The following is a 19,163-nucleotide window of genomic DNA, read 5'->3' as shown; positions in this document are numbered from 1 at the left end:
GAATACTTTTTGTAATTAAAAGTATGTTTCTAAAGTCAACGGTTGCAGAAATATCTGCTGTGTAAACAATTTGAGACGGCCTGTATTAATTCATCATTGTTTTGTTCCAGTGAGCATTTAAGATATTTGCTTGTATATAAATTATTTCACAGTTTAAGAATCTATGCGGGTGCTTTTATACTTATTTAGGAAATACTTTTTCAGATTTGACTCAGATACCCGAAACATCGAGTATGAACCATGTCTCAGATGATACAGATATTACTGAACGTAACGCGAAGGAAAACCCATATGAGTGTGTACTGACGAATACGGCTGCTGATACTTATGGAGATATCAAATTGGTATGTATTTAATGTATTCTTATGTAACTAATATTTTAATATGCATTTTTTGATTCGAAGATTCGCGGAATATAGAGAAATTCAAGGAGTATATGATTCACTCCATGCATTTCAAGTGTCCGCGACTGCCAAGAGTTCGGCAAGAAAGTGGCTTTCAGAAACTAAACAAAATAGGTGGCTGCTGTAAACAGGGGCGGCTTAAGCGAGGGTGCAAGGGGTGCGGTGCACCCGGGTGGCAGATTGTGAGGAGTGGTAGCTTAGACTTTAGTAAGACACCAAAATTTTTAAAAATTTCCAATCGTAAAAACTTTCTACATAGTCTAGTGGTTAGGATAACTGGCTCTCACCCAGGAGGCCCTGGTTCGATTCCCTGCGTAGGAAGTGTTTTTGTGTGTGTGTGCCTGAGTGGCGTGGTGATAAGATGCTCGTCTACCACCGTGAATGGTTCCGTTAGGTACCAGGTTCGAAAAAGGGAAAGAATATAGATAAGATGTTTTCCCTAACGCGCTTGACGTAACCAACGATAGATGGCGCCTTCATTTCCAACCCAACTCGTTAACGGCAGTAAATTGCAGTATAGCGGTATAGCCGAAGTTGGTGTGTGGTGAAATAGCAGTAAAAACTCACATGACATAGCGCTTTTGAGCCATACTTTGATGACGACGATGTGGAAAAAAACTTGGGAGAACATACAGGGCCTGGGACCTTAATACCAGGAACAAGAATGTACTCTGTCACAGTGGGGCAAATGTGCATTTTGATGTCCCCACCCAATAATTTTTCTGGAATTATCAAATAAAGACAAGAAAATTTGGCTCCCTGCATGCTTTCTGAAGCACGAGAAACGAATTTGAAATAAATTTCTTAATAAAAGTTGCCTCGTTATATTTCCTTTTTACCGGATAAGATGTAAGTAATGATCATGGCCCCATAATATGGCCCCGGGGCTAACAGGGATTGAGCCTGGGATAATTCTCGTCATTTTTTGTTTTTCACACCATAAATTCATTATAGAGGGGCCCAACAAACGTCCCAGCCTAACGGCTTTGCTGTAGGTTTCAGGGGAGGCGCATGGTAGTAATTGCTCATAAATAAGAGCTGCAATGTGGATCAAGTTGTCTGGTGCAGTTAACAGCGGTAAAATAATCTCAGATTAAAATATGGGACAGTTTCTTTAAAATCGGGGCGTATGGTCACGGAGATTTTGTTCAATCAATAATGGTGTGTGGCTTTGTATTAAAAAAATCAGGTTTATCCCAGGGTCACCTAGGCTAAAGCCCTATCAGCTGCTCGCCAGGATATTCTTTAAGAGCGGCACATGAGGCTTTGCGAACCGGGTGGCAGGTAAGCTTGAGCCGCCCCTGGCTGTCAGATTTAATTTTGAGTAGGTGTAGCTTGGTTCAGTTCCAATTTATTTTCGATTGTAAACATCGGTCAATTTCTAATGTATGTGACGCTACATGTGATTTTTATTTTAATTCGAATACACAATATCATTTCCTAAAGTGTTCGTAAGAATTATAAATATCATGCTTATGAGGAAAATTTTGCAGTCAAGCACACAGAGCCCGTTGAGACGACTAAAAAGGAGAACAACTTGAAAAAAAGACAAATTTTCCCGTCATAGGGTCATAGTGTTCTTAGCTGGTTTATCCTGGCACGGAGTCAGAAACATGAAGCACACCGTCGAGCTATTTGTCATAGAAGCGGCTGGCACAGCCTCAGTGTTGGATTCGACTTGAGACTTCTCACCTCACAAACTCCCTGCTTTCCACAAATAGTTCGTGATTGAGCAACAGTAGAGAGAGAATCACACACACTCTTTCTCTCTTTACCTCATACACACCCAACAAATAACTCGTGTGGAAATTTTAAATTCCGCTCCAAAAAATCAAACCTTTCCTTATTTTGCATTTGTTGGGGATTTCTCGTATCCTAATAATACTTTTGTGTTCGTAGTGACGGTACAATTTATGGATGGATTCGAAGGAAAACGAGATTTAATGTACCAGACACGTCAAAACTGATATGAAGTAGTGATCTATAATCGAATCTCGATAAGAGTCGAATGTGAAGCGGCCGACAAAAAACTTCGAGTTATCGTTAGTTCGATTTATCGGAAATTCTGATTTCAGAGTGGGAAAAATAATATTATTTAGATGTATTAGATGTATTATTTAGAAAGATTTAACAGTGCTATTTACGAATATCGTATTAGTGAAACATGTCAAACTACTGCAGATGAAGAAATTCGGAAAGATGAGTTATTCTAATTTAATCATATTTAATTTTTGAATGGGGATATTTAGAAATAAACTACACGTACATACTGTATTATGGAAACGGAAGCATACATGGTACAAATACAAACTCAAAGGCCACCACAGGCGAATTGCCCAACGGCGTGGCTGAAAAAAAAAAATGACCATAAAAAATATGGATATCAAATAAAACCAAAATGCAGCAACCCAATATAAAAGCACGAAAGAAAAACTTATTATTAATAGTATACACTACCCATAAGAAAGGTTATGGTTGTCTCATCTAAATACTCGTACAAATAAAACGAATTATAAATAATGCGTATGCAAGATTATTTTCTGTCAAAAAATTGCAGTGATTTTTGACTGTGTTCGTGTCATTCACTATTTTGCAAGAAGACAAATTAATCCGCTGAATGAATCTACTGAATTATATTGTTAAATTCTATTGCTGAATGCTATTTTTTAAATTTCTCTCATCTCCGAAAACGTCGAGTTAAGGGAAAATTTTAACACTAAAGTGCAGAAAAAGTTCTGGGGTTGAGTTAACACTTCGACTTATACAGATGTCCGAGTTATCGGAGTTCGACTTACCGCGAATTGAATGTATATTGACACTGAATGGACTCGAGACGAGCATAGCAACCCTAGTAAGAAAGAAAATATTGTTCTACTTCACCTTTCTGTTGATCTTTCTTGTCCTCCACTAAATTAAAACGTTCCACAATAAACCTTAAAGATTCTACTTTTGGTGACTTTCTGCACGGGTTAGCTAATCATTAATAACAGAAACCATTCGGTGCGCAACGTGCTTCAACGTTCATAATGATGGAAAATTTGGTTGGCGAAGTATATAGATACACTAATGCATAGACTGTGCAGGTAAAATTAAAAATTTTAATTTAAATTAGCCTGCTTTATCAATCCTCTGATGATTTGAATTGCTTTTTTTTTGGATGAAATTCTAAAACTAACATATAGGTGGCGATCGAGTATGTGTTCTAAACTTTTTAATTTTTTCATTATTTCCGTATTCCTTGAAAGGTTTGCTTGTACTGTATGCCCCTCCCCCTTTTTTCGATTCTGTCAAATCTATGCAACGACTCAGTTTCATTGCCATCTATCATTCATAGAAGAAAACTGGAAAAAAAAGGGAAATATTTTTTACTCGCGCCGAAGGAGAAGCATATCTTCGACTATTTGCGCCACCAAAAGGTTAAGAAAAACATGGCGTACGTAAGGCGTGAGAAATAAAATTTTCAGGTATAAATTATACTTGTTTAAACAATTCTTGGACACAATTGGTATAAATCAACTCCTAATTGTGATGCCATCATATGACACATACGGAAAAAGTCTAAGTACTAATTTTAGAATCAAGAGTGTATATGATCAAGGCCACTCTTATCAGACGCAGGGCCCGGAGCGAAAATAATTTCGAGGCTCGTTAGCCCTGATTTTACATAGTCTTTTATAAGGAAGGGGAATCGGCATCCAAAGATTCATGTATTGTCACAGAACATACTGGAATGCTGAATATTACTTTAAAAAAATATAGACACAATTAAATGTAAATTAACACAAAAATTAATGAAAATTCTGAATCGATGAGAATTCAGAACTGAAGAAAATTTTGTACCGATGAAAGAAATAATTTCAAAACTAATGTGAGAATTGGGCTTATTGATCTGAGAATTAATGAAAATTTAGAATTGATGAATCAAAAACGAGAAATAATTGAAAGATGTAATTCCAGCACCAATGAAAATTCAGAATTAATCGATGAAAAGATTTCAGAATTAATGAAAGATAAAATCCCCAGAATTGATGAAAGAAAAAATCCCCAGAATTGATGAAAGAAAAAATCCCCAGAATTGATGAAAGAAAAAATCCCATAATTCATGAACATTCAGAATTAATGAGAGAAAAAATTTCTTTCAAAATTGATGAAAATTTAAAATTAATGAAAGAAAAAAATCCCATAATTGATGAATGAACATTCAGAATTAATGAGAGGAAAAATTTCAAGATTGGTAAAAACTTAGAATTATAGAAAAACTTAGAATTATAGAAAAACTCCGGAATCATTGAAAAACTCCAGAATCATTGAAAGAAATAGTTCCAGAATTAATGAAAGAATTAAGAAAAACTCCAGAATCAATGAAAGAATTAAGAAAAACTCCAGAATCAATGAAAGAATTAAGAAAAACTCCAGAATCAATGAAAGAATTAAGAAAAACTCCAGAATCAATGAAAGAATTAAGAAAAACTCCAGAATCAATGAAAGAATTAAGAAAAACTCCAGAATCAATGAAAGAAATAGTTCCAGAATTAACGAAAGAAATAATTCAAGAATTAATGAAAGAAATAATTCCAGAATTGATGAAAATTTCAGAATCAAATCAGTTGAAGCTCAGACACCTTGTTTACTACAGAAAATGTATTGGAGATATATGTATATTTTTTCATATCTATTACCGTAGGTGCAGGGCCCAGTGCTACTGCACCTGCCGCGCACCCCTAAGGGCGACTCTGTGAATGATCTCCAAGCTAATTTCACATACGTAATTTTTGCAATAAACATTCAAAAAACTCAACTTTAACTCTACATTCTTACACTATTATTTATTGCAGCTGCAGTCAAAAGAAAAGAGTGACTCATCCCAGATAGAAAATGGAAATCAATGTGCCGTGATCAAATGCGTGGCTGCACCACCGAGGAACTCTCGATTGCTAACAAAAGCACCCTCGAGACCACCTCCTATTCCCACTAAATTTCCAACGCCAGGGTCTATCATCAAAGAATGTCCTTGGAAAACTTTAGAAGGAAGTTATACGGTGTTATCTTTGAATAATAAAGACATACTAGCGAGGCTAATCGAACAGGTAAAACAATTGCTATGAAATAAAAGCGAGTGCTCTTTTTGTTCATTCTTTTCCACATATTTTAAAATATAGTACCAGACACATGCACCTCGTCCATATTCCTCTGCTGAACTTCTAACGAATTGGTACATGTTGGAATGTGTGTGTGTGTGTGTACGTATAGTGAACTTCCCGTGAAGTTTGTTTCTATGTAATGCCTGTTATGTGTAGTGCTGCCACCTGCAATCAGTTTTTTAAAACTGATTGCAGGTGGCGATTACACCGTACAGTATGAACACATACCGTACGATTCTGAAATAAACAGAACATTAACGTAAAACTTAAGTTTAATTCTTACAAAAATTATTTAAACTTGTTTCACTTTCGATTAATAAATGATAACGCAAATGTCAAAAGTAGGCCTAAGATGAAAGAGTCAAAACGTGCAGTTTTTAGTTTCTAAAGAGTCCCTGATGTAGATGACGGAGGGCTTCTCCCTTTAAGCCCTCTTCAGCAACGCACTGTCCCTCCACCCTAACCAGCGCAACAGATGGTCCGGTTTTGAGGTGTGGTGATATTTTAATGGTCTACACCCCGAAACCGGTTTTTGCGCAGCTTGGAATCAGGGAGAATTGTTATGTTTTTATTTTTAACTAGGCCGGATAGTCACGAGTCGGATAGCGGAGCACTACTCTACTGTATGTCACTTTCTTTTCTCCCGTTCAAACCGAGCCCCACTTTTGTCTATCGCCATAGGCAATTTACTACCGAATGAGTTGTGCCGGAAATGCGCATGTGTACCTAACAGTCTGAATGCGTATCTGGTGTTGGGCGTGAATTTTCAGTGTGCTCATCTATTTTTCTTATGGAATACTTGAAGCAGTTATGAATGCTTATGTCATTTTTTGTTTCTTCCCAATTGTCACAAATTTTTTTTTAATGACAGGGTATTAAAAGACGAACCAGCAAAAACACGGATGTGAGTGATTTGAAATGGACTGATATTGTAATCGAAGATTCGACTACCAACAAGCCATTGTTTTTTGATCCCGGTGATAAAATTATAGCTTATGATGCAGTATTTAAAAATCATCCTGTGACATTATTGGCGAGTATAGCTTGTTTTATTATTTAGTTTGAATACATACTTGAACTGACTTTTGTAGAACTTGCATAGAAATTTCACGTGTTCAAACCAAGACATAAGCGTGTATATTTTGACTTGATAAATAATCGGAAACGGCGGAGTGTACCAACTCCTCATCCTCAGAGAATGCCTGGTGCGAATTTTGGACTGTTTTGTCCTAATTTCATTAATTGTTTTACATTTTTCAACTTTTATAAGACAACTTTTGTAGTGTAATGCCGGCCTTACAAACAGGCCCTATCTTCTGACCGAGTACTCTTGAACATGACTAGTTTTTGATTACACTGCTCAACACTGATTTTATTTCCAAAGATTTTGAGTGATTTTAAGGTGAATTTGGGGAACTGATTTCGATTCGGGCATTGGTTTTCTCAGATCGACTCTAGTTTTTCGGATAAAGTGAAAATTATTTTTCAGTGGTAATACATAAGCAGCATACAGATCACATTCGAAGTGTGCGTTATAAATAAATACAGTAAATCATTGGCAAAGAATATTTCATCGATTTTAACTTAATATCAATAAATAAAGACCACTGATGTCTGATCATGACATAAATGTAATAATATATTGAATAAAATGGGAAAATAATTTAAAAAAATTGAAAGCAAAAATTCCATGCAAATATTGGTGGCTGCAGACTATATTGAAATGTTGAGAGTACGCATTATCTCAAAAACTAGAGCCAGTTCGGCAAAATCAACACCAGTATCAAAATCAGCAGCTCCAATATACTCTAAAACCGTTGAAGTTTTCTTGGGAACATAAATTTTTTTTGAGCAGTGTTATCATAGCATGTGTAACTTTTAAAAATATTCGAATTTTCGGAATTATTTTTCGAGCTATTATCTGTGCTAATTCCATTCATGCCTTTTCAGGTTTTACTTCGTATTCCTGATGTTAATTCATCATACCATTACAAGTATCCAATGATTGGAACTTCTACTATCACCGACATCCCGACTGATCTTTTATTTCCAGAGGAACATAGTGCGAGTGAACTCGAAGGAAGGCCATGTTTCATTTACATTTTGCACAAATCAGAAATCATCAGTGTGGACACTTTCATCGATAATGCACCCGATACATTAACTCAAGAACTGGAGAAAGAAATTGGTTTTCTAATGCTGCAACTTATTCAGGAATTAAAAGGTTTACAAGCTCAAGGCACTGAGAATATCGAACCAAATTTTAAGAATATTCTTTTGTCTAAAACAAAAGATGATACTTATTACACTCTGGTTTTCTTAACGCACTGTTTTTCCCAGGACACTAGTAATGGCTGCTATTCGTTTGAACTGGAACAGGATAAAGTATCTCTTTGTAATTTTGCTCAGATGTTACTGTGTCATTTTTTAAAAGTCGAAAGTATCGAACAACTCTCAGCAAAAAGAGATATCAGATTCACTAATGCGACAGTTGCTAGAGTTTTCGAGAATATAGGTAAACTGTTGATGGAAGAGAGAGCTATTTCACTGTCCCAAGTGAAAATGATTCTCGAATGTTTCGTCTTTGGTCTTCAGACTTTGACTCTAAAACCAGAGTTTAATATGTCAAAAGAAGAAGCAACGCAAGTCATTCTTCATCGATGGGTCGATATCGAAAGATCCAATTTCATCAAGAATATAATCGCTTCATCTGCATGTCTCACTATATATTCAGAACTTCATTCACAGTTTCTTTTGAGGATGGATGTCAAAAATATTAAAGACATCTTGACTCATTTATAGCGTTCTGATACGATCGTCAAAATCTCTTTGAAATTCGATTTCACGCTCATTTTAAGATGTGTGTATTCAATTCAAAGGAATTCCATTTGTTTATAAGTACATTAATGTTTTTTAAGTGTAATTAAAATGTCTTTCAAACGCAAAAATGGCCGAACGGAAAAAAGTCAAAATTTTCCCGCTTTTGTCCGGTTTCATTTGCATAAGACAGGGGTCTTCAACCCATGACCCGCGGACCAAATGTGGCACTCCTAGCTATTTGCTGTGGCCAGCCGACCATTTTTAGAAAATAGCTACTTCACACAGAAAAAAAAGATTTAATTCCAAAAAAAAAAAATGTTAAATAGCTCTGAATCTGTATCTACTGTTGGGCCACTGAAATCTGTACTGCTGTATTCAGAACTGTGAGAGGCTTTCCAGATTCAATAGTAATGCTGTGCGTTTGATACATTAAAAGGGCCGTCGTACCGAATTCGAGAGGCCCTGAGTCAACAGTTTTTGAGTCCTATGATTTCATGTAGGCTATATAGCATTTCGAGAAGTCAAATTCGCCATCCAAAAGGTATACATAATTACAGAATTTACAGACATGCTAAAAAACCTATAATAAGAAAAGTAATTTTAGTAAGTAATTTATTTAAAAAATAGTTTTAGAATTATTTAAAAAATAATTCCATAACTGATGAAAATTAAACATAACTAATGAAAACATAGTTACAGAATTATTAAAAGAAATACTTGCAGAGAGAGTATTGCAAGTATACTACTAATGATGGAAATAATTTCAGAACTAGTCAGAATAATTTCAGTATAGTCTAGAGTACTTTCAGAATTGCTGAAAGTAATAATTCTCATAGAAAAAATTAACAATTTTTAAAAGAAATAATTTCATAAGTAATGAAAATTTAAAATCAATGAAAAAATAATTTCAGAATTGTCGGGCCAAATTTCAGATTTAATAAAAGAAGTAACTGTTTGTAAAGAATAAACTAATTAATGAAAGGAAGTTATTTGCAAATATGTAAAAATTCAAATTCAATGAAAAAAATAAATTCAGAGCAAATAAAGTTCAATAAATTTGGGGAACGCGGTTTAATAGCCGAGAATACCACGGTGTGACTGTGGCTCGCGAACTTCGCGAAAGTTTAATTTGGCCCGCAGTGTCTCAAAGGTTGAAGACTCCTGGCATAAAAGAGATGTTTCGACATTAGACGTGTATTCGAATGTGTAATTAATTCATTTCAATAGTCTGTAGATATTCTTTGTATATGGAAATAAATTTTAGTTTCTGCGTGAATATATATATACTCAACTTTTCTTTTATATTTTAATGCATCTCATACGTGGTTACAATTATGGATTTTTCTGGTTAGAATGCACTAAAAGATGATTAATCGAGACAACGATCATTGTTTTTGATAGCTTTTTAGTAGACATAGTGCAATTTCAATAACATTAAAACCAGCATTTTCAACTCACTGAGACTAATGGATCAATGACATTATCAAAAACCAAGGCTATGTTGTAAGGGCTGTTTCATCCGTTTGAAGTCACGCTTGCCGCTTCGGCTCAGTAGGCGTGGTCTCGAAGCTACTGCGTGACGTCACTGCTCAAAAAGTTTTTTTAGCAGACGACATCAGCACACAAAACAGTTGAATTAAATGGCTTTTTTTTACATCTTAATTGCTTATTTTACTGTTTTAAGAAAGTGATCTATTGTTTATGGTGGTGCTTTGGTGTCACAGGTATGCGCGTGCGGTATTTTTTATAATCTTTTTATAATCTATAAGCTAAGAAATGAATTAAATTCAAGAAATAGTTGGTAAGTAATAATGTCTTTTGGTATTTAACATTCAAACTAATAGCAATAACAACGTCGAACATTTTATATTAAGATTTTTTTCGTATTTGTTTCTCATGTTTTTATGTTGCAGTTGCATTGGTAATAATGAAGTCCAAGGCTTCTAAAAGCTACACCTAATTCAAATGAAAAAACAAAAAGATAATAAAAAACGATTAGAAAGTTCAAAAGATAATTGAAATTATCTTGTCTCGAGTTGGCTTTCAATCAACCTAATAAAATTTCACTAACGTATGTGATTCGATTGATATGGATTCGAGAAATATATTCTCAGTGGAATTTACCCCATAAGCATATGCAAAATTTCTTATTTTAAATGTTTAAATGGTTGAACGAAGCAAGCCAAAATAAGTTCTAATGACAACAAATTCTAATGAAAATAATCGAAAAGATCGTTTTGAAAATAATTCAGTAAAATGGGCAGTACAGCGATTGCAAACTATCGTAATTAACAAGATAGCAAAGCGGACACACTCGGTACTCGGTTCTGTTTGAGCAATGGCGTCACGCGTGGGGCATCAGCATGTACGGACTCCGGCACGTCATGAAACAGTCCTTATTATATAGCCCTGATCAAAAACTGCGTAGCCTCTAAAGAAGACTATATCAGTATACTAAGTTACATAAAGATATTCGATTACGCACTGTTATAGATGTCTACCTATTCCACATTTATGAAGTTATTACGTTCTTCAAGTATTGTGTCTAATTTAATTTTTACACTAATTTTTTTTTTTGCGATATCAGAATTTGTATAAAATTACTAAAACACGTTATATATATGGCGGTTTTCACAATTGTGCTTGCTGTATAAATATCGTTTTTCCCAGTGCACTGCTCTCGGAGGAACAATAAAAATAGGTGTTTGATAATGTCATTATCTTTTTAAAATACTGAAATACGATATCAATAACACCGCATGATTTTTTTTCTTAAACAAATGAACAGTTTCAAGAAAAACAGTGAAAACATTTATGAAAAATTTTATAACTTTATTTTCCAATTGGTAAGAATGTCCTGTAGCATTTATCACCTTAGTTTGAGCAAATAAATCTGGCCAACGTTGATCATGAGACCAGTAGTTATGGCTGTTAGCGGAAATTTCACTTTTAATTATACACGGTACCACTCGTTTGAAGTGTTCATAGTTTATGGCAACAAATGTTAGATTTTCAATGAACGCATCATGCGCCATCGGTGTCCATTGTCATAAATAAAATTCCGAGGAAGAACAAACGCAAAATGTGGAAAGGAATTTCATTACACTTTTTTTCCTAAATTTTTGCTGAATCTTCCTGAACATCCAGACGCTCTGCGTCATCCTTTTCTTGTCTTGATTCTCAGAGTTGCAACTGTTCTTAATTATTTACCATACGTACACTTGACCATTGTACATAGTATAGTTTGATGGTTGCTTGTTGTGTCCTTGTTGAGATTTTGCTCTCGGTATCATCATTGGAGCGACCGTGTACCCTGTAGACAAACTACGATTTAGACTGAGGTCGCTCCTTTTGCTGTCTTTCATTGGTGTAACGTCTCCGCTCTCCTAGATGGAAATGAAAAATTAATTTTTGTTACTTTGAAAATATAATGGTCGTTTATAGAAAGAGTTCCAACATGAGATTTAACCCTTTAAGCGATTTTTAAAATTTTCCTGATCCGCATTATAACTGCCGCAGTGGAAATCACTGAACCCTCTAGAAATTGCCACTTATTTTCAAGAAGAAAGTTGGTGTTTTTTCTTGAGTGAGCTGATAAATGCTTGCCCCCAACACAAAATAACAATAATATAAAACAAGGGAAAAAATAACATGTCGTTTTCTGTTATTTATGCTGTACGCATAATCGTACGACAAGGGTCTTCACCCTTTCTTGGGTCGAAAGCAGTACCTATATGAATCATCAAAGAAGAGCCCCCTTACGGCAACTTTCACATGAGTATACCTGAAATCTACATTAATTGTAATCCTTGGATGAAAAATTTCCACAGGGTGTATAATTGATCAAGTGATCGTGAGCACGAAATTGGGCACGAGCATTGAGCACTCTTACATGCTTTCGGAAGCACTATGGTGCTCGCGAGCAACAGGTTGAAGATGACTGTCGTATAACTACCTCGAAGGGAAAAACATATTTTCTCCCCCAATTGCAGGGGCGTAGCCAGAAATTTCGTTCGGGGGGGGGGACCAAAGTGACAGAACAATGGATTTGGCCATCTTTTTCCCTTTTTTCAGTCATTTTCTCACATTTCGGGGGGGGGCAGACCCCCAAGTCCCCCCCCCCTGGCTACGCCCTTGCCCAATTGGTTAACAAGACAGGAGGGGGAGAGTGAAGAAAACATGTTATCAGGCAAAGCTCTCTGTACAGAAGTATCTGGGCTCGTGATTGCCGAAATGAGACGGTTTTAACAAAACGAGATATTTCTCGGGATTGTCGAAATAAAGCGGATCAAGTTAGACGAGATATCTTGGGATCGCCGCTCCAAGGGTTAAATATTTCCGAAAATGTTTCCCAACAGAGAGATTAAGAAAACCATACTCAAGCATGTTATGATTGTGTAAATATAACTTTACTTGATAAGCATCAAAAGAGTGGAATGTTTTGCGCCCAGGTTCACCGCTACTCTCACTGGAAGTATCAATCATCGCCTTTTTGTCTAGGGTACCATCAATTGGTCCTTTCAGAGCGATTCCTCTAAACATTCCTGATGTAGGATCGCCGGTATTTCCATGATGCCTCTTATGGCGGCATTTGCGACAGCAGCAAAGTACAACGCATAGCATCGCGACTACTACAGCTACTGCCGTCGGTAAAGCAATGGCTAGAACTGAAAGGTTCAAAATTGATCAGAAGTCTTATTAAAACAGAAAAATTATATGACGATGAACAAAATATTTTAAAAGAAATAAAATATGAGTTTTTTAAACCCCAAAATTTTTTTTATCACATAGTTACTGCAAATAATACACCTGGTATTGTTTCAAGAGATTTTAAACTCACCTAATCCATTAATTTCACATCTCCGTCCAACAAACACCGGAGAACACCTAGAAAAAAAGAACGTAGAGCACAAAGTTAGATAAATGCACACGTAATGTACATTATTTTCTCTACTTGTTCGTTGCGTGGACGAAAAAATCACGATATATTCTATGAACTGTACTTCCGGGGCAGGAGAAATATCTATGATCTTATTTTTTGTTGGACCAGAGTCAGCAATATTGAGCAGCAACAAAATAAAATCAGCTATAGCAGGGTTTCTCAACTTTTCTGAATTCAAGGATCAGTAAAATATTCGAACCTCATTCGAATTTATGATCTTTTTATTTAAAATTGTGAATGAAGATAACTTTTTTTTTTTTATTAATTTAACAATACACAAATATACATATGAAATATACTTTCATAACATATAAATTACATTATGATAATTATGACTGAAAATATAAATACTCATCTTAGGCGTTGCATATTTTGTTATAGGTTGAACGTCGTTTCCGTGAACTACATTTAAATTCACTGCGAGTCCCGGTAGTCCTTCACTTTTCCACTGATTCATAATTTTCAGTGATTTCAGCAACAATTGGTGATTTTACCGACTTATGGCAATGGTTTTGGTGATATTGGCAGTCCCGTATATTGCCGTATTTTAGATCACAGTTTCTAGCAATGGGAGTGAGCATCCGAGTGGCGCAGTGGTAAGATGCTCGTCTTCCACTACGAAGGTTACCGTCAAAGTCCACGCTTTCGAACCCGGGCAAGAACATCCGAAACAAATCCTTTACCTCCCGAGCCTGGGGCGACCACCGATAGATGGAGCCTTCATTCCCGTTGGTGTGCGGTTAAGTAGTAGTGAGAAAGTGGTCCCCAGTAATAATGTATCGTTTTGTTTCCATGAAATACATTTTAGTTTACTGTGATATTTGCTGTCGTCCTTTATTTCCTGACACTTCAGCAAATTTTAGAAAATTAATCATAAATTGCATTTTTTGGTTTCAGTTTACTTGATATTTAATATTGCGAGTTCCAGTATTTTTCTCCGATTGGATATGGTTACCCTAAGTATGATGGGTCTAATTTTTATTTGAACCCATGAGAATATTATTACTATCAATTAAAAACATTTTTCATTTAGTTGGAATTAAAATAATCAAGCCTGACTGCGGACCACCTGTACCATCTTCACGGATTATAGATTGAGAAACGCTGAGCTATAGCATATACTTAAACCTTCTTTTGTTCATTCGTCAATAGCCATTTTTTCCTATAAAGGCATGTTACAGGCTAAGAAACATTGCTAAGAAACGTTAATCTCGAACTGTGAGAAATCGGTAGCGTAAGAACTTGGATTAGGCCCCCTAAAGTCCCAACTTGAATCAAATCGATCGAAAGCCTATAAAACTAACACTTTGCGGTCCAGAGGTTTTTCGGCGTTTCGTATATATAGTTACAGTTCGTACCTTATAGTGCCTCCTTCACAATAAGGAAGGCCCCTGGATGTTTGCTGGTATATGGATGTTTGTTTGTAACCGCCCCTTTGCGGTTTTTGTATAGCTCACAAGTTCTGCTAAGAAGCCAAATTCACAGGCATCTTCCTATTATCGTAAGTGGCCGTTGTACCGAAATACCGTTGTTTCTTGGAGCGGTCCTATGTTGAATCGACCGTGACATAGGACCGCAAACGGTTAACGTTAGAGAGGAATCTCAGGATCCAATTAATGCAAACGTGCTCGGTTCTAAACTAAAAAGTAAACTAATGCAAACCTGGTTAAAAGTGTTCAGAGGACCACATAAAATTAATGACACGAGGAATGCCATAACAAAAGTGTTAGACAGTATGAGACTTTTTTGGCCAAGCATTGTTTACACAGCAGCGGTTCTCAACCTTTTTTTGACTCGGGAGCCCTTTCTGGTCTATAATTTCTATGACTGAGCCCCGTAGGCCTATTTTTTATTTATTCATCAAAGTTACTGATTTATTTATGTATTATTTAAAACATTTATATATATTTTTTTCCAATTTACTGGTTTTTTTTATTTTCCTCGAGCGGCAGCGGAGAAAAGAAAAAAATTTAAATGAACATGGAGCCTCGAGGGCTCCACGGAGCATCGGTTGAGAACCACTGCTGTACAGTATACATGATATCCCGTAACTCCTAATTCGGCCTTTATCTTATCAACCATTTGTCGTAGAGATATGCTTTAATTTAAAAAAATGCTCAAAATGTGTTCAGAAATCACCCTGTACCAGTTTTGAGAGGGAAAATGCAGTATGTCACAAAATAAAGAAATCTAAATTTTTATATTTCCTTTAACTTCCAATTAAAAATTTGTTGCCCCCGTCTCTTCTGAGCCGAACTAAAAAATTCCATGTTTTAACTGCAATAGCCTCTGAAGTACTGTATTTGAATTCAAAAATTGGAGAAAAGGCGTGAAAGAACGGCATAATTTAGTGGATAACCCCATTATGCTGTTCCCCCCCCCCCTCTTTCTCCAATTTTTTTAAATTCAAATATCTCAGCGAATATTGTAGTTAAAAACATAAAGGTAACTCAAATATCTTAGAGAATATTGCAGTATTAGAAACGTGGATTTTTTGTTGTTGTGCTTAGAAGAGACTGGGCAAAACCTTTTTAATTAGAAGTTAGAGGACAGGGGACGGTATAAAAATTTATATTTTTTATTTTGTAACACTTTATTGTCACTGTCAAAACTGGAACACAGTGATTTCTGAACACATTTTGAGCATTTTTAAACTTTGAACCATACCTCTACGACGAACGGTCGATGAGATGAAGACCGAATTAGGTTTATGTATATTGCACGTATGCATTTACTTTTTTAAATCAAAAACTAACAAAAATATATGGAGATACATATTTGTATCTATGACTAAAAAAAAACTCGTTGGAAAAGTATCTGACAAGTGCCATTGTATCAATTGAGATAGATGGTAAAAGGCTTACCTGCACATCACTTGACCATCGTCATTTTCCAAACAATCGCCTCTGCCATGGCAATATTCACAGTTTTCAACTTTTTCTACAAATATATATTATCAGAAAATCACAAAATCATTATTTCATAATAATCTTCAATTAATTATGATAATTATTAATTATTACTAACCTATTATTTATTTATACTTAGAATTTTCTTTATAATCACAACGCATTCTTCATACGTTTCAATTTTAACCCTCAAGTTACACTCATCATTTATGGACAATAGATGTAACAGGTCACTCAAATTATCTATTGGAGATTTAAATTTAAATAGATGTTGGAGTTCTTAAAAATGACGTATAGAGATGGTATATTAATATATTTTCTAGTCCTCTTTTTGCCTTTAGTTAAGACTCCTGGAAACCCAGGCTGCTGATTTATTCACCATCTTTGAGTAAAGTGTGACGTCAGTATTATCGCTACAGCCAACAGCTGTTCCCTATCCGGCTTTTTTCAAAGATTAGACGTCACTTTGGACAAAAAAAAGTGATTTTGCCGCTCTAAGATGGATGACGATGAGTCCAACCGGTTATCAAAGCGCCTTACCTTTAGTTAGTTCAATAATTTAGAAAAACTGCTTTGTTAGCAGGTTGAAGCCCTGACAACCCTTTATTTTTCACGCAGACGCCATCCTTCTACCCCAAAAAAGAAGTAGAAGCACTCTCTCTAGAAAACAGAAAATCAAATTTCCCTCTCCTTTTGTGTAAAATGTAAAGAAAATCAGTCTACGAGTATTTGTGGTTAAAAGTTTAATGTGTTCAAGGTTTTGTTCTTAGAAACTTCAAAGGCTCATTGTGGTTAAAATATTTGATTTAATGCTTTAGTTTCTTCTTAGTTCGAGTTTACAATGCATATGTTCAGATGAAACTATTCTACAAAATATCGATTAAAAGAAAACTAATGATGTTAATCACTCAAGCCTCATTAAATCATTTACCTAAACAACTTCTGCCCGGCAGCTTGGGATCGAAATCATCATAACCTTCCAAACAATGACAAGTGTACGTTCCTTCCAGGTTTTCACAAGTTGCTCGCTGAGAACAGTCATTGTATCGAATGTCGGAACATTCATTGACGTCTGTAACAAAATATCAGATTTAAAATCGAATCAAACCGCACACTTATAGTAAATAATAAAATCAAGTTCGAGATGTTAATTTGTAAAATGTTAGAATATGAACAGGAATGCATTAGCGTACATTGAGGAATGATTAAAGAAGTTGCTAAAAGGTGCGCCGGAAAGTGATAAGTAGAGAACGGAAGTTTAGGCACTAAAACGCTTAAAACAGACATTTATAATTAATGGACAAAAAGAAAAATAACTAAAGCCTATATAGTTATTAAGGGTCTGAAAATTGGTTGCAGACCCTTACCCATTATTAGTTTGAAATAATCGAACCAAGTTAATGATACTATTAGGGGCCGTTCAAGTATTACGTAAGCAAATATTTAGCCATTTTTGACCCCCTCCCCCCCTTGTCAGCAAAATTTCGTCATTAGCTCTGCCCCTCTGAATCCTAACTCGTATTTTCATAAAGGGTGGTTGATGACGTAAGCATTATCGAAACTCCCCTCCCCCCTTGTCATCAAAAGTCAGCAAATCGGAAACCCCCTCCCCCCCCCATCGATGATGACGTAATACTTGAATGACCCCTTATGCCAAAAAGAAGTGTTTGAGACCCTTCAAGCTTATGTCGGAAGTGATTTAATCAAATAAACTAAATACGTAATTAGCTAACATGGAAAAATTAAAGAAAAATAATTAGTGAATAATTGTAATTATGTTTTAGTTAGAAATCTAACTATATCGATGTGAGCTTGAGGTACGCTGATTACTATCTGAAAACTATGCGTATCAAAAGTTAAATATCTTTGTCACTTCTATGCCAGAAAACACTGTTTTGCCAGATGCCTATCCCTCAGGTACTTGCATTCGAATGGGGCTGCGAGGGGTTAGGCTTTCTGACAGGAATTTATATTAACAATTGAAAATTTTAAAATGAGCAATTGTTTTAAAGATTTTAGTGCCTAAAATAATCCAAGTTATGCAGAATATGGCCTCTAAAATTCATGGATAAAAATAAAACGATGTCGAAATACGCATTTAAGGCAGGAAAAATTAAAAAAAAACATTTTTACAAAAATTTTCAAAAACAGGAGTTTATGGCTTTTTGCATGAACTTCCGACATCTAGTGATAAGTGTGTAAGGGGGTAATAAGTGGTATAAGATCTAATGGTGCTAAATTTTTCCCATGAACCAGAAGTTTGAGAAAAATTAGCAAAGAATACGCAGTCCAAATTAAATGTTTTATTTTTTGTAAAATTTTTAACGCAACATCTGTGAGAACTCACCTTGAATACTCTGGGATAAAGGTTCAGCTACCAAGAGAGAATCTCCAATTTTTTTGTCAGTCATCTGCAGTGATCTCAATAGTTCTTGTTCTAATAATTTCCCACTGACACTCTTCGATACTTGAACTGTGAAATTGACAATAACGCCTTCATTCATAACGGAATTTTCTTCTTCTTCTTCGTATGGAAAAATATTCGAAGCTGGTGATATAACTTCGTTCACTTCAACTCCCATGTAATGATCACGCACATTCGTATATTGATAAGCTTGTGAGATCTGAAACACAAATATGGCATGAGACATTGATTTCATGATTTTTGACAGAACAAAATAACAAATTTAGAATCAATTAAAGAAATTTGATTTAGCATTTACTCACAGCCTCTTCCGCAGCATCGGTAAATGCTTTACGCTTAGAAGACATCGTGTCTGATACATCATCATAGTGAATTGATTCATTTCCAAACTTCTTGACTTTCAATAAAACCACGTAACTTTGAATTTCTAAAAAGAAAAAAAAAAGATAAAAAATGACAAAAGCAAATAATTCAATTTCTTAGATAAAAAATTATCATAGATGAAAGAAACAAGCCTATTTT

The 19,163-nt window shown here is 35.3% G+C and overlaps 2 protein-coding genes across 2 annotated transcripts in view; one reads left to right on the top strand and one right to left on the bottom strand.

Moving 5' to 3' along the window:
- The window catches only part of LOC149072175 (uncharacterized), a 35,023-nt gene extending 25,382 nt beyond the window's left edge, over window positions 1–9,641 (top strand). The window contains exons 5-8 of the mRNA XM_089247152.1: window positions 205–344; window positions 5,240–5,491; window positions 6,417–6,578; window positions 7,496–9,641. Of these exons, the coding sequence (XP_089103278.1) occupies window positions 205–344; window positions 5,240–5,491; window positions 6,417–6,578; window positions 7,496–8,347 (1,406 nt within the window). The 3' untranslated portion in view covers window positions 8,348–9,641. The remainder of the gene's footprint in view (window positions 1–204; window positions 345–5,239; window positions 5,492–6,416; window positions 6,579–7,495) is intronic.
- A 1,535-nt stretch (window positions 9,642–11,176) lies between these two features.
- Window positions 11,177–19,163, bottom strand: part of LOC149072174 (uncharacterized) — a 99,829-nt gene continuing 91,842 nt past the window's right edge. Inside the window, exons 11-17 of the mRNA XM_089247146.1 lie at window positions 18,944–19,068; window positions 18,564–18,840; window positions 17,148–17,288; window positions 16,172–16,247; window positions 13,206–13,252; window positions 12,779–13,032; window positions 11,177–11,751 (exon numbers count right to left, since the gene is read on the bottom strand). Of these exons, the coding sequence (XP_089103272.1) occupies window positions 11,572–11,751; window positions 12,779–13,032; window positions 13,206–13,252; window positions 16,172–16,247; window positions 17,148–17,288; window positions 18,564–18,840; window positions 18,944–19,068 (1,100 nt within the window). The 3' untranslated portion in view covers window positions 11,177–11,571. The remainder of the gene's footprint in view (window positions 11,752–12,778; window positions 13,033–13,205; window positions 13,253–16,171; window positions 16,248–17,147; window positions 17,289–18,563; window positions 18,841–18,943; window positions 19,069–19,163) is intronic.

The sequence above is a fragment of the Pholcus phalangioides genome, unplaced genomic scaffold (genome assembly GCF_987345545.1).
Source record: "Pholcus phalangioides strain wild (caught in Gottingen) unplaced genomic scaffold, Ppha-v1.0 ptg000017l_1, whole genome shotgun sequence".
Taxonomy (NCBI): Eukaryota; Metazoa; Arthropoda; class Arachnida; order Araneae; family Pholcidae; genus Pholcus; species Pholcus phalangioides.
This window is presented reverse-complemented; position numbering and strand designations above follow the sequence as displayed.